General features: G+C 40.3%; 1 protein-coding gene across 4 annotated transcripts in view; it reads right to left on the bottom strand.

Annotated features, from left to right (window-relative positions):
• Positions 1 to 13965, bottom strand: part of MRPL48 (mitochondrial ribosomal protein L48) — a 51416-nt gene that overhangs the window by 32029 nt on the left and 5422 nt on the right. For 2 of the 4 annotated variants that reach the window (XM_032427182.1, XM_032427183.1), the window contains exons 2-3: positions 10603 to 10655; positions 6924 to 6961 (exon numbers count right to left, since the gene is read on the bottom strand). In XM_032427182.1, coding sequence (XP_032283073.1) covers positions 6924 to 6961; positions 10603 to 10655 — 91 coding nt within the window. The remainder of the gene's footprint in view (positions 1 to 6923; positions 6962 to 10602; positions 10656 to 13965) is intronic. The other 2 variants (XM_032427184.1, XM_032427185.1) reach the window with 1 other exon arrangement.

The raw sequence follows: 13965 nt of genomic DNA, 5'->3' as shown, positions 1-13965 counted from the left end.
ATCCCAGGACCCTGGGGTCTTGACCTGAGCCGAAGGCAGATGCTTAACGACTGAGCCACCCAGGTGCCCCTGATCCCAACTTTAAAAACAAAATAAAACCAAAAAACCCCTCAGATTTAAGTAGCTCTCAAATACTAAAATATACTACAAAATTATAGTAACCAATAGTATTAAAAAAGGTTAGTAATGGCATCAAATATACAGACAAATCAATTGAACAAAACAAAATTAAAATAATCCCAGATCTATATGGAAACTTAGTATATGATAAAGGTGACGTTCTCAAACCTAAGGGGAAAAGATGGATGTTTCAATAAATGTTGAAACAATTAACGACCCATTTGGGGGAAAAAACTGCATCTCTACTCACTTCTCATTCCAGATGCATCACATATATAAAGGGAAAAAAAAATACCAGAAGATAACATGAAGGATTTTTTAAACTAATCTTGGAAGAGATCTTGCTAAGCAAGAAACAAAATCTAGAAATCAAAGATTAATAAACTTAGCTTTATAAAAACATAAAACTTATTTTCAACAAAAAACACAAAAAGACAAAGACTAGAAGCAATGCAAAGCAGAGATGACAGAAAAATGCTAATTTCCTTAATATATAAAAACTATATTAAAAAAATCTTGTAAATTAAAAATGAAGAAGCCAGCAACCCAATAGAAAAATGGGCAGAGGGGCGCCTGGGTGGCTCAGCCGGTTAAGTGGCTGCCTTTAGCTCAGGTCGTGATCGGGATCAAGCCCGCATCGCATCGGGCTCCCTGCTCAGCAGGGAGCCTGCTTCTCTCTCTGCTTCTCACCTTGCCCGCTCTTTCTTGCCCTCTCGCACTCTCTCTAGTAAATAAATAAATAAAATCTTAAAAAAAAAAAGAAAAAGAAAAATGGGCAGGAAGTATAGACAGACAGTTTACAAGGAAAGAAATGAAAATAGCCAATAAAAATGTGGAAAGATGATAAATTCTCTCAAGAAACGCAAATTAGGAGACAATTTTTTTACTACCAAAAAAATAAGATGTTTTATAAAACCCAGTTTTTGGGGCGCCTGGGTGGCTCAGTCGTTTAAGCGTCTGCCTTCGGCTCAGGTCATGATCCCAGGGTCCTGGGATCAAGCCTCTCATCGGGCTCCCTGCTCCGCAGGAAGCCTGCTTCTCCCTCTCCCTCTCCCCCTGCTTGTGCGCACTCTCTCTCTCTGTCAAATAAATACATAAAATCTTAAAAAAAAAAAAAAAAAGTTTTAACCAGAAAATAGAAATGTAAATCAATACAACTTCTCTGAAGGGTAATCAGACGATATTTACCAAAATTTTTAATCATAATCCATTGACTCAGCAATTTCAATTCCAGGAATTTATCCTACAAATGTACAGGAACAAGTTCACAAAGATGTATAAAGATGGTTGCTGCAGCATTTTTTGAGATAGCAAAAACTCAGAACAACCTAAATGTCCAGCATTAAGAATAGTTGTACACACACAATGTATGTTCAAAACGTCTTCTTTTATTTATTTATTTTTTTTACTTGTTTATTTGTCAGAGAGAGAAAGCACAAGCCGCGGGAGTGGCAGGCAGAGGGAAAAGCAGGCTTCCCCCTGAGCAGGGAGCCCGATGCGGGGCTCAATCTCAGGACCCTGGGATCATGACCTGAGCTGAAGGCAGATGCTTAACCGACTGAGCCACCCAGGTGTCCCTGCATAAAACTTCTTGAAAAATATACGAGAAATTGCTATCAGTGGGTAACACTGGGGAGTAAGACTGGGAAGTAGAAAATTCAACTTTTCATCATATACCTTTTTGTACAGTTTATATTTTTTTTATCCTATGCATACATATAAATGCATTTACAATTCTTATAGTTGATAATTTTAATAGTAATTTAAAAAAAACTTTGTCAGAATACATACCAGTTCAAAATGAACTTTGCCTCTAGTTGAGGATAACGGATGAGACCTAAGCCACAGAATGAAAGCACTTGAACATAATCTCTTTTTAAAAACAAAACAAGTGCACCTGGGTGGCTCAGTCGGTTAAGTGTCTGCCTTCAGCTCAGGTCATGATCCCCAGGTCCTGGGATTGAGTCCCACATCGGGCTCCCTGCTCAGCGGGGAGTCTGCTTCTCCCTCTCCCTCTGCCCCCCCCCACTTGTGCTCACGGTCTCTCTCTCTCTCAAATAAATAAATAAAATCTTTTAAAAAAATGAACATCTGGCAAAATGTTACTTAACTGCCAAATCTGGGTTTATTTGACATATTATCCTTTTTCAGTCTTATGTATTTTTTTATCTTTCCAAATAAAAAGTGTAATTAAGAGAAAAAAATGTAAAAGAAAACCTTTCCTGGGGCACCTGGGTGGCTCAGTTGTTAAGCGTCTGCCTTCGGCTCAGGTCATGATCCCAGGGTCCTGGGATTGAGCCCCGCATCGGGCTCCCTGCTCAGCGGGAAGCCTGCTTCTCCCTCTCCTTCTCCCCCCTGCTTGTGTTCCCTCTCTCGCTGTGTCTCTGTCAAATAAATAAATAAAAATCTTAAAAAAAAAAAAAAAAGAAAACCTTTCCTGGACCCCACAGTCCTCTCCACCTCCTGCCAATTCTCTCCCCTCCCACTCAAACTTCATGAAAACATTGTAACAGCGTTTCTAGCTCCCCAACTCCCATTCACTTGTCAATGCAAGCTAACTTCCACAACTGGTCCCACCCCACCTACACAAGACACTACTTTCATAAGGTCACCAATGACCTCCATGTTGCTAAAGCTAAAAAATGTTAGGTTCTTATCTTTCGGGATCTCTCAGCAGCACACAGTTATAACTCCAATATGGCTGACCACTCTTTTCTTCCTGAAACACTCTCCTTTTGACTTTTTGAAATTTACTATGCTGGTTTTCTCCTACCATTTTGGCCGCCTTTTTTCCAACCTCATTAGCCATCTCTTTTACCCTTTACCCAGTTTTTTTTTAATAAAGATTATTTATTTGTGAAAGAGAGAGAGTGCACGCACACTCTAGCAAGGGGAGGGGCAGAGCGAGAGAGAGAATCCAAGCAGACTCCCTGCTGAGCATGGGGCCTCACTTGGGGCTCAATCCCAGGACCCTGACATCATGATCTGGGCTGAAATCAAAAGTCGGACACTTAACCCACAGAGCCACCCAGGCACCCCACCCTCCCCACCCTCTACCCAGTTTTTAAATGTCAGAGTTCCTAAGGGCCTGATCCTTGGGCCTCTTCTCTACTTGTTCTCACATGATCTCATTCATTGCCATGACTTCAAAAAAATCAACAATATGATGGCTTCCAAATTTACACTTTCACCCCAGACTTATGTCTGAATTCAAGATCAGTATATCCGGGGCGCCTGGTGGCTCAGTCATTAGGTGTCTACCTTCGGCTCGGGTCATGATCCCAGGGTCCTGGGATCGAGCCCCACATCGGGGTCCCTGCTTGGCGGGAAGCCTGCTTCTCCCTCTCCCACTCCCCCTGCTTGTGTTCCCTCTCTCACTGTGTCTCTCTCTGTCAAATAAATAAACAAAATCTTTTTAAAAAAAGATCAGTATATCCAGTGGGCTACTTAATATATTCTCCCCACAGGCACTCCAAATCAACATGTTCAAAGCCAGACTCAAAATCTTTCCCTTCAAACTGTTCCATTTAAGGCAGTACATTCAAAATAATTATATAGATATTTATCTCTTCATTGTAGTAGAAACATATTCACCATGGATTAAGTAATAAGAAAAAAAAAGATTATAAAACATTATATATCGGGGCCCCTGTGTAGCACAGCCAGTTAAGTGTCCGACTCTTGGTTTTGGCTCAGGTCGTGATCTCAGGGCCATGGGATCAAGCCCTGCACAGGGCTCAGCTCAGCACTAGTCAGCTTGCAATTCTCTCCCTCTCCTTCTCCCCTGCCCCACCCACTTGAGTTCACTCTCTCTCTCTCTAAAATAAAGCTTAAAAAAAATACATTATGTATCATTTGTTCCCATTACTGCAAAACAAACAAAAATATCCACCTCTCTATCTACCTACTTACCTACTATCTATCTATCTATGGAGAGAGAAATATAAATGCCTAAAAAAAGACCTGTTAGGATATACAACAAAATGTTAAACAATAATCTCTGGATGGTATGATTACAGGTGATTTTTAATTTCTGTCTTCTTCAGCTTCTTCTTGTGTGTATGTATGTGAGTGTTTATTTCCCATATTCTTTAAAATGAATGTTTTTCACTTTTATAATCAGATATTCATAGTTTTGTTTTGTTTTTTTTAATCTCTTTTTTTAATTCTTTTTTTTTTTTTTTTTTTTAAGATTTTATTTATTTATCAGAGAGAGAGAGAGAGACAGAGGCAGGCAGAGGGAGAAGCAGGCTCCTTGCTGAGCAAGGAGCCTGATGTGGGACTCGATCCCAGGGCCCTGGGATCATGACCTGAGCCGAAGGCAGAGGCTTAACCGACTGAGCCACCCAGGCGTCCCTTTTTAATCTCTTAATAGGATGCCATATGAAGTTCAGGCTATCAGTTAGAAAACTTTCTTGTTTAAATGATTTAATTTAAGTCTACTCAAAACTTTCAGATCTAACTTCCAGGTTATAGGAAGGAGACAGGAGAACATGTTCTGCAACACCACTAGGAAATAATCAGACAAATCAACAAGGGAGGACATTCTATAAGACAAATGGTCTGACCTAATCAAAAAGTCACTGTTATAGGAAAAAACAAGTGGAACTAGATTAAAGGTGACATAATAGTGAAATACAAAGTGTGAAACTTCACTGCGTTTGGGTCATAAACAACACCCACAAAAGACACTTTGGGGATGGATAGAGTATGAGATGATATGGGAGCATTACTATTAATTTTCTTGAGTGAGATCATGGTATTGTGGTTCTTTAACAGAATGTAGAGAAAGTCCTTATTTCTAAAAATGCATACTGAGGTATTTAAAGGTGGGTATCATGATGCCCAATAGAGAAAGCAAAATGTCAACAACAGTTGAATCTAAATGGTGGGTGTTCATCACTAGTGTTCTTGGGGAAAACATTCTTTTAAGACTATAAGCTTCCAAAAGGCAAGGACTGTATCCTCTCAATTTCGTATCCCCAGCACCTAAAACACATCCTCGTATAATAAATGTTTGTTGGGAGAATGAATAAGTAAAAAGCCCATATTTTGAGATGCTGGGCTTTGGGGCTGGTAGAAATGGTGATGCTCTACGTACTGTTGCCATCTTCTGAAAAAATTGACAGATGTAAAACCTCTTCTGTACTGCCTGGCATTATGAGGCACTAGGTAATTGTTAGTTTCCTTCTTTTTTGTTTTTTTGTTTTTATTATGTTACGGTAGTCACCATACAGTACATCATTAGTTTTTTGTTTTTTGTCTTTTTAAAGATTTTGTTTATTTATTTGACAGAGAGAAACACAGCAAGAGAGGGAACACAAGCAGGGGGAGTGGGAGAGGGAGAAGCAGGCTTCCCGCGGAGCAGGGAGCCCGATGCGGGGCTCGATCCCAGGACCCTGGGATCATGACCTGAGCCGAAGGCAGACGCTTAATGACTGAGCCACCCAGGTGCCCCACATCATTAGTTTTTGATGTAGTGTTCCATGATTGTTTGCATATAACATCCAGTGCTCCATGCAATACGTGCCCTCCTTCATAGCCATCACCAGGCTAACCCATCCCCCCACCCCATTAGTTTCCTTCTTGTTTCCCATTCCTTTCCCTTTGAAACTGTTTTTTTTTTAAGATTTTATTTATTTATTTTAGAGAGAGAAAGAGAGCGAAAGTACGAGTGGGGAGGAGGGGCAAAGGGAGAGGAAGAAGCAGACTCCCTGCTGAGCAAGGAGCCCCATGTGGGACTCGATCTCAGGACCCCAAGATCATGACCTGACCTGATCAAGACGCTTAATGACTGAGCCACCCAGGCACCCCTCCTCTGATACTCTTTAGGCAAATGACAGATGTCATTAAAATCAAACAACTAGGGGTGCTTCGGTGGCTCAGTTGGTTAAGCGTCTGCCTTCGGCTCAGGTCATGATCCCAGGGTCCTGGGATCGAGCCCCGCATTGGGCTCCCTGCTTGGCGGGAAGCCTGCTTCTCCCTCTCCTGTTCCCCCTGCTTGTGTTCCCTCTCTCTCTGTCAAATAAATAAAATCTTAAAAAAAAAAAAATCAAACAACTATTTTGAAATTTCTCACGTAACAGACAAAGCAGAAAGGGCAAGTAACTGGGTTGAAACAGACTGAAATTCATGGAGTTAATCAGATTGAATGGACATTCATTTTGGACAAAATACTACATGAAAAGCCCTTGCCTAGTAGATGATGGGCATAAAAGAGAGGTCTGAAATAGTAGCGATTATAACTATAATAACTAACTTAATGTCTTTTACCTCACTGAATCTTTATTTTTTTTTAAAGATTTTATTTATTTGAGAGAAAGAATGAGAGAGAGAGAGCACATGAGAGGGGGGAGGGTCAGAGGGAGAAGCAGACTCCCCACTGAGCAGGGAGCCTGATGCAGGACTTGATCCTGGGACTCCAGGATCATGACCTGAGCCGAAGGCAGTCGCCTAACCAACTGAGCCACCCAGGCACCCATACCTCACTGAATCTTTAAATTCACTGTAGTTTGTACTGTAATTATCCTCATTGTTTTAAGTGAGGAAAGCAAGGTATGGAGAGGTAGCCAAAGGTCACAGAGTTAAGTATGTGGGAGAGCTGGGAACCAAACTTACTAAAGAGCTCTTGCTCTTAACCACCACTTTATATTCCTGCCCTTGTCCTTTTCCATGTGAGAGGTGGAATGTGATCCCAGCCACTCTTCTCAGAGACATGTTAGGAATCTTTCTAGACAAAATTATTACAGAGTGTTAGAGGGTCACTTAAAGCAAGCAGACCATATCAGGAAATAACCACATACCTGCAGAACAGATGGGATTTTCTCTTGAAGTGCTGACCCTAAAAAGAAGAGTATGTTGAATAAAATTAGAAACCCATATTTAATCTACACAGTTACCAAAGCTTGTATGCTTCTCATTAAGGTGAAGTCAATGCTAGATATTTCCTTATTCCTTCCTTCCCCTCTTTCCATAAACATTATTAAATGCCTATTATGTGCCAGACATCCTGAGGATGCAAAAATAAGTAAAATGTCTGTATTTATGGTCAATTTAGGAGAGAGATATGTAAACAAATGTGATCTATAATCTAGTGCTGATCCAGAACAAAAACTTGTACAAGATTTGGTAGAACACAAAGTAAAGTGTGGTCATTTCCACTGGGGGAGTAAAACCGTTTGACCTGAGTTTTAAAAATGCAGAACTGTTCTCGATTATTTAGCCTTAAGGAAAAGGATTCTAGGCAGAGGTATGAAAGTGGTATGTTTGGGGAACAGCAACCAGCTGGATATGAGTGTAACTGAAGCAGCAGGGAAAAGGGAGGTTAGTGAAAGAGGTAATCAAGGGCCAGGTTATAAGTACCTCATACGCTGTGCTAAGGAGTTTGGTGTTTACTCTGTATAGGCACTGGGAAGCTCCTAGCAGATTTTAAGCATAGGAGCGTTATGATCAAGTTTAGGTTTTAGGAAGTTAACCCTGGCAGCAGGTGAGCAATGAATGGTAAGAGGTGAGACTGAGGCAAGAGAACCAGTGAGGTGGTTCTTGCAGAGGCTTACAAGGAGGGTAGAGAGGAAGGAACAGCAATGAGAGCCAGACTGAATACAGAAGTCAAAGAATATGGAGGAGAATAATACGGCTCTGTTTGGCTCATTAGGTTATCAGAGTATTTTAGTTCAGCATCCTGCAGAAGTTTTGAAACTAAATTGTGGCACAACTTGGAGACAAGCGCTTCTGTGATTAAATGCTGACTGTACTATTTCCAAACTGTGACCTTTGGTAAGTTCTTTTATATCTCTGTAACTCAGTTATCTCATCTTTAAAATGCAGATAATAATAGTATAATCTCATGGGACTGAATCTATCTTAAACTCTCTGAGCCAGTTTCCTCTTTTGTAAAATGATGTTATCTATATTTGTCCTGTATATTTTTGTAAAAATTAGAGAGAACATGTAAAATGGTTCTATAATAAGTAAGCGTGGTGCTATAGTAAGTACTTATTGAATAGTTGACTGATCAATGATGGGCAAAATAGATTACGATGTAAAGGAATAGTAGGAGAGAGGCTTCAATAAATGTAAAGGATTAAAGAAATCATGCAGACTCATGGGTGCCATGCAGTCCAGGGAGATATACAATTCATTGTTTTATATCATATGGCTGCCACATGTAAGACACTCAGTGATTATCTGCTGAATCGAGAAATAAACTACCAAATGCCTTTCCTTACCATTGAGAGTAAAACAGTGGGGAGTCGCAAACTGTATGTGCAAGGCAGTGGAAAAAAAACTTGGGTTTGAATTCTAATTCCAACTCACATTAGCTATGTCATCTTAGAGCAATTAATTTACCTCTCTGGACCTCAGTTATTTATGTATAAAATTAAGATAATATGACCCGTTTCAGCAGGTCACTGTGAGGATCTATTCACTCATTAAACAAATATTTATTAAATGCCTACTATGTGCCAGGCAGCATTCTAGGCTCTAAGGATACAGCAGTAAACTAGACTAACAAAATCCTTAGCTGCATGATGCTTATATTCTAGGGGGCAGGTAGGGAGACAATTTAAATAACTTTACATATACATCTTTACAGAATGTCTCAGGTGGTGATACCTGCAACAAAGAAAAATAAAGTAAGGGAAGGGAATAAAAATTGATGGGGGGAGGGGGCACTATTTTACACAGGGTAGTCGGGGAAGATCTCTCTGATGAGATGACATCTGGGCACAAACCTGAATGAAGTAAGGGGGGGATCAAGCCATATGGATATCATTTTTTTTAATTTTGTTTAAAGATTTATTTTATTTTTTTTTAAAGATTTTATTTATTTATTTGACAGAGAGAGAGAGAGAGACAGCTAGAGAGGGAACACAAGCAGGGGGAGTGGGAGAGGGAGAAGCAGGCTTCCCGCTGAGCAGGGAGCCCGATGCGGGGCTCGATCCCAGGACCCTGGGATCATGACCTGAGCCGAAGGCAGATGCTTAACGACTGAGCCACCCAGGCGCCCCAGAAGATTTATTTATTTGAGAGAGAGAGAGCGTGTGTGTGCGCGAGCGAGCACATGGGGGCAGGAGCAGAGGGAGAGGGATGAGCAGACTCCGTGCTGAGCATGGAACCCTGAGCATGGAACCAGACGTGGGGCTCAATCTCATGACCCTGAGATCATGACCTGAGCCAAAATCAAGAGTCTGACATTCAACTGACTGAGCCACCCAGGTGCCCCTAAATTTTAAGTAGGCTCCACACCCAACACAGGCCTTGAACTCATGACTCCAAAATTAAGAGTTGCATGCTCTACTGACTGAGCCAGACAGGCACCCTGAGCCATATGGATATCTAAGGGAAGAATGGGCAAAGATCCTGGGGTAGGAGAGTCCTCAAGGACTAGAAAGGGAGCCAGTGTACTAAAGCTGAGTAAGTAGTAGTACACAGATGAGGGAACAGATTGTGTAAAGCCTTGTAGGATATGGTAAGGAGTGTAGATTTTATTTATTTATTTTATTAGTTTCAGAAGTAGAATTTAGTGATTCATCAGTTGCATATAACACTCAGTGCTCATTATATCACATGCTCTCCTTAATGCTCATCACCCAATTATCCCATCCCCCCTCCCCTCCAGTAACCTTCAGTTTGTTTCCTAGAGTTAGCATCTCTTATGGTTTGCCTCTCTCTCAATTTTCATCTTATTTTATTTTCCTTTCTATAGATTTTATGTTGAGTAAGATGGGAGACCATTGGAGAGTTCTGAGAGAGAAGTGACATAAACTAACTTGATTATTTTTTTTAACTTGATTATTTTAAAAATAATCATTCTGGGGGTGCCTGGGTGGCTCAGTCGGTTAAATGTCTGCTTTTGGCTCAGGTTGTGACCCCAGGATCCTGGGATTGAGCCCTGCGTTAGGCTCCCTGCTCAGCGGGGAGTCTGCTTCTCCCTCTCCTTCTGCCCCTCCCCTGCTCGTGCTCACACACTCTCTCTCTCTCTCTTGCTCTCAAGTTAATAAATAAAATCTTTAAAAAAAGGTTTTAAAAATAAAAAATAAAAAGAATCACTCTGATTTTAGTGTGAAGGACAGAAGAGAAAAGTAAAAGCAGGGGCATCAGTTAGGAGGCAGAATGATGATAGTAAAGATTAGAAGGAGTTTAGCAAAACAGAAAGCATGAGACCTGACACTGGAGCTGAGAAATGGTTTGATTCTGTATATATTTCAAAAGCAGAGCTGAGAGGATTCATTAAAGAATTGGATGTAGAGGGACAGAAATAACAGTGTTAAGGATGACTCCAAGGACTTTGGCCTGGGCAACTAGATGAATGGAGCTGTCATTTACTGAGAATGGGGAAAGAGCAAGATGGCGGGGGAGTTAATGTTTGAAATGCTTAATAGACATGCAAGTGGAGATGATGAAAGAAAAATGCTGGGTGAACTACCTAGCAGAATGCAAATATTAGCTATATTTAACCACTGTTATTAATATCCTTACCTTAAGAGAGAAAAGGCTTGCTTAAAAATGGTATCGTTCCTCAGACACAGCATCTACAGCAAAATAGCCATGTTAGGACAATTTTAATTATTCATAGCCTTCCAAGCACTTCTTCAAAAAAAGGCTAGAAACCAAAAGTACACAAACCAAAAAGGACCGAAAGCCTCTTGTCTAGGAAAGAAGCTATCCTTCAGTTAATACTGAACATGTAGGCAAACTAAGGTCATCTTTGCTCTTACTCCACCCACTACAGAAAATGCTAAAAAACAGAAGTCCCCCTTCCATGCTGCCTTTTTGTTGTTGTTTTTTACCTTATTTTCCTTTTCCAACGTGATCTATTTTTTTCTACTACCAATCAACAATTATGCATCTGCCAAGCACAGGCACCATGCAAGGGACTTTACTCTTTCCTAATTCTCAAACACTGCAAGACAATTTTACAGGTAAGACAACTGAGGCCCACAGAGTTTATATTCCGAGAAATTATAGCTAAGAAGCAGCTAAGGGGACTGTTTTACTCCAAAGGCTATGCCTCTGTTACAGGGCACTGTCTCAATAATAATAATGACACCAATATCAACAAAACAGTAATAATGAGAGGAGGCAGTAGCAGGGGCAGCTTCCCTCCCTAAGTTCCCCCCAATCCCACTCTTTCAAACTCACTCCACCCTGCTGCACTCGAAACATCAGTGGTATAGCTTTCCTATGGGAGTGTTTAATATAGAGGTCTTTTTATAAAGCAACTAGATAATAAATACTAAATGTCCTAAGGCTCCATGACATGAAGAGAAAATCCTGTCCTCTAAGGGTAACAATTTAAATCCCTTCAACATGTATCTGTTAAAATCCTATTACACAAAAACAAAAGAAGGTCTGAGAAACTGTCACAGACAAGAGAAGCCTAAGGAGACATGATGACTAAATGTAATATAATATCCTGGATGGAATCCTGGAACAGAAAAATGACATTAGATTTTAAAAAATGAGAGAAATATGAATAAAGTATGGGCTTTAATTAATAATAATATATCAATATCAGTTCATTAATTATGAAAAGTCTACCATACTAATGTAAGATAGCAATAGGGAAAACTAGATGTGAGGTAGATGGGAATTCTCTGTACTATTTTTGCGACTTATCTGTAATTCTAAAACTATTCTAGGGACGCCTGGGTGGCTCAGTTAGCCTCTCCTTCAGCTCAGGTTATGATCCCAGGGTCCTAAGATCGAGTCCTGCATTGGGCTCACTGCTCCGAGGAGAGCCGGCTTCTCCCTCTGCCTGCCGCTTCCCCTGCTTGTGTGTGTGTGTTCTCTGTCTCTCCGACAAATAAATAAATAAAGTCTTTTAATAAATAAATAAACAAATAAACAAATAATCTATTCTAAAATAAATTTTATTTTTAAAAAGGCTAGTATATGCCAACTGCTCTGTTGAATATTAAAGGAAATATAAAAACAAAATGTAACAACAAAGACAAACTTTGAAAATATTATGCTAAGTGAAAGAAGCCAGTTACCAAGAGCCAAATATTGTATGACTCCATTTACATGAAATACCCATAACAGGCAAATCTATAGAGAAAGTAGATTAGTGGTTGCCTAGAGCTGTAGAGTCTGAGCTGGTGGGGATGACAACTAAGGGAGTTGGCTTGAGATTCTCTCTTTCCTTGTCCCTCTGCCCCTCCCCCCCCACACGCTCACTTGCTCTCTCTCTTCCTCTCTCTCTAAAATAAATAAATAAATCTTTTAAAATATCTATATTCTGTTCACTCATCTCTATTCTGTTTGTCATGCTTGATAGGTCTCGGGCCTGGAGGAACCTTAGACTCATCTGCTCTAACTCCAGAGAAGAGAAGTACTGGCCAAGGTATGCTGGCTAGAGGCTAGAACTCCTGTCTCCCGGGGCTCCTTGTTGCCTTTCCTGCCTTCTATGCTGGCCAATATTAGGTTAAACATATTGCACACATAATTACAAAGTCTTTTAGTATCTGATTTAATTGCAGTTTTTAGGATTGCCTATGCATTTTGCGCTTCCCTCCATCTATTCATATCCTTTCCAATCTTCGTGACCTCACATTCTCTGGGAGACTTTTCCTAAATTTGCTCAAACTGTTCCCTTCCCCTGCTCCAATTTTTTTTTTAAAGATTTATTTATTTATCTGAAATAGAGCATGCACGCAAGTGGGAGGCAGGGCATAGGGAGAGGGTCTGAGCCAAAACCAAGAGTCAGATGCTTAACCAACTCCACCATCCGGGCACCCCCAGAATATATTCTTAAGTGGGTCACTTCATACAGAAGAGGAATTGAATGGGAAGAAAGATCTAGATGACACTGATTTTTTCCTCACTTTAATCACTCAGATCTCTGAGTCTCTACAAAAGCAAAGGATTTAATTATCTAAAAGCCAGGCTTAAGGGTTGACAACTTTCTGGAAGACATTCAAATTGTGGTGTGAACTCTCCCTTTCAGCTCTGGGAAATGTGCTTCCTCTTCCCTGCAATGCTCGGCATTATTTATCAGAACAAAAGTAATCTATTTTGGGACTATATCCACAAATACCCGCTCCTCCCAGTCAGCAAATGAAGAGCAGCTATAGCCCTGCAGCAAATAGAAGAGGAGGATGGTGATGCTAGTGAATGAATGAATGGGGACACAGCTGCCGCAGTGGGTTACAAAAATACTTGTGCCATGAGCTCGGGAGCCAAGAACAGGGGGACTGCACAGCTACCAAAGACTGAAGTCATGGGGCCAAATCTATACTGTCTGACTAGCTTCACACACCTGAGCCCCAGGCGAGTGGAGACAGTAGTGAGTCAGGGACCCATGAGGCAGGCAACTGAAAGCTGTTTTATAAGTATTAACAGAGTACATTTGTGTATTAACAAATATTTAAAATAGCAGTTACTATCGCTTATTGAGTATATCCTTTGTGCTCATCACTTTACACATACTATTTCAGTTCATCTTTACACTAATCCTCTGATAAAAGCATAATTGAGATAATTGCCTCTAATTTATAGAGGAAAAAACAGAGGCTTAGGAAAATTGCCCAAAGTTATAGGTTTGATAAGAGGTGCCAAGAATTCAAACCCAAGGCTGATTGAATCCAAAGCCCATGTGTTCCATTCTACCACACTACCTCTCCATAGAGTAATACCAATTAGTGAAATTCATATGCTAATAATAATAGCATCAATAATCCTACCATTTGTTGAGTACCTGCTATCTGCCAAACATTTCCTTTATTTTTTTTATTTATTTTTAAAAATATTTTATTTATTTATTTGACAGCAGGTACACAACAAATGGGAGGAATATTGATGCTATTATTATTAGCATATGAATTTCACTAATTGGTATTA

The sequence above is a fragment of the Phoca vitulina genome, unplaced genomic scaffold (genome assembly GCF_004348235.1).
Source record: "Phoca vitulina isolate PV1807 unplaced genomic scaffold, GSC_HSeal_1.0 scaffold36, whole genome shotgun sequence".
NCBI classification, from domain to species: Eukaryota; Metazoa; Chordata; class Mammalia; order Carnivora; family Phocidae; genus Phoca; species Phoca vitulina.
This window is presented reverse-complemented; position numbering and strand designations above follow the sequence as displayed.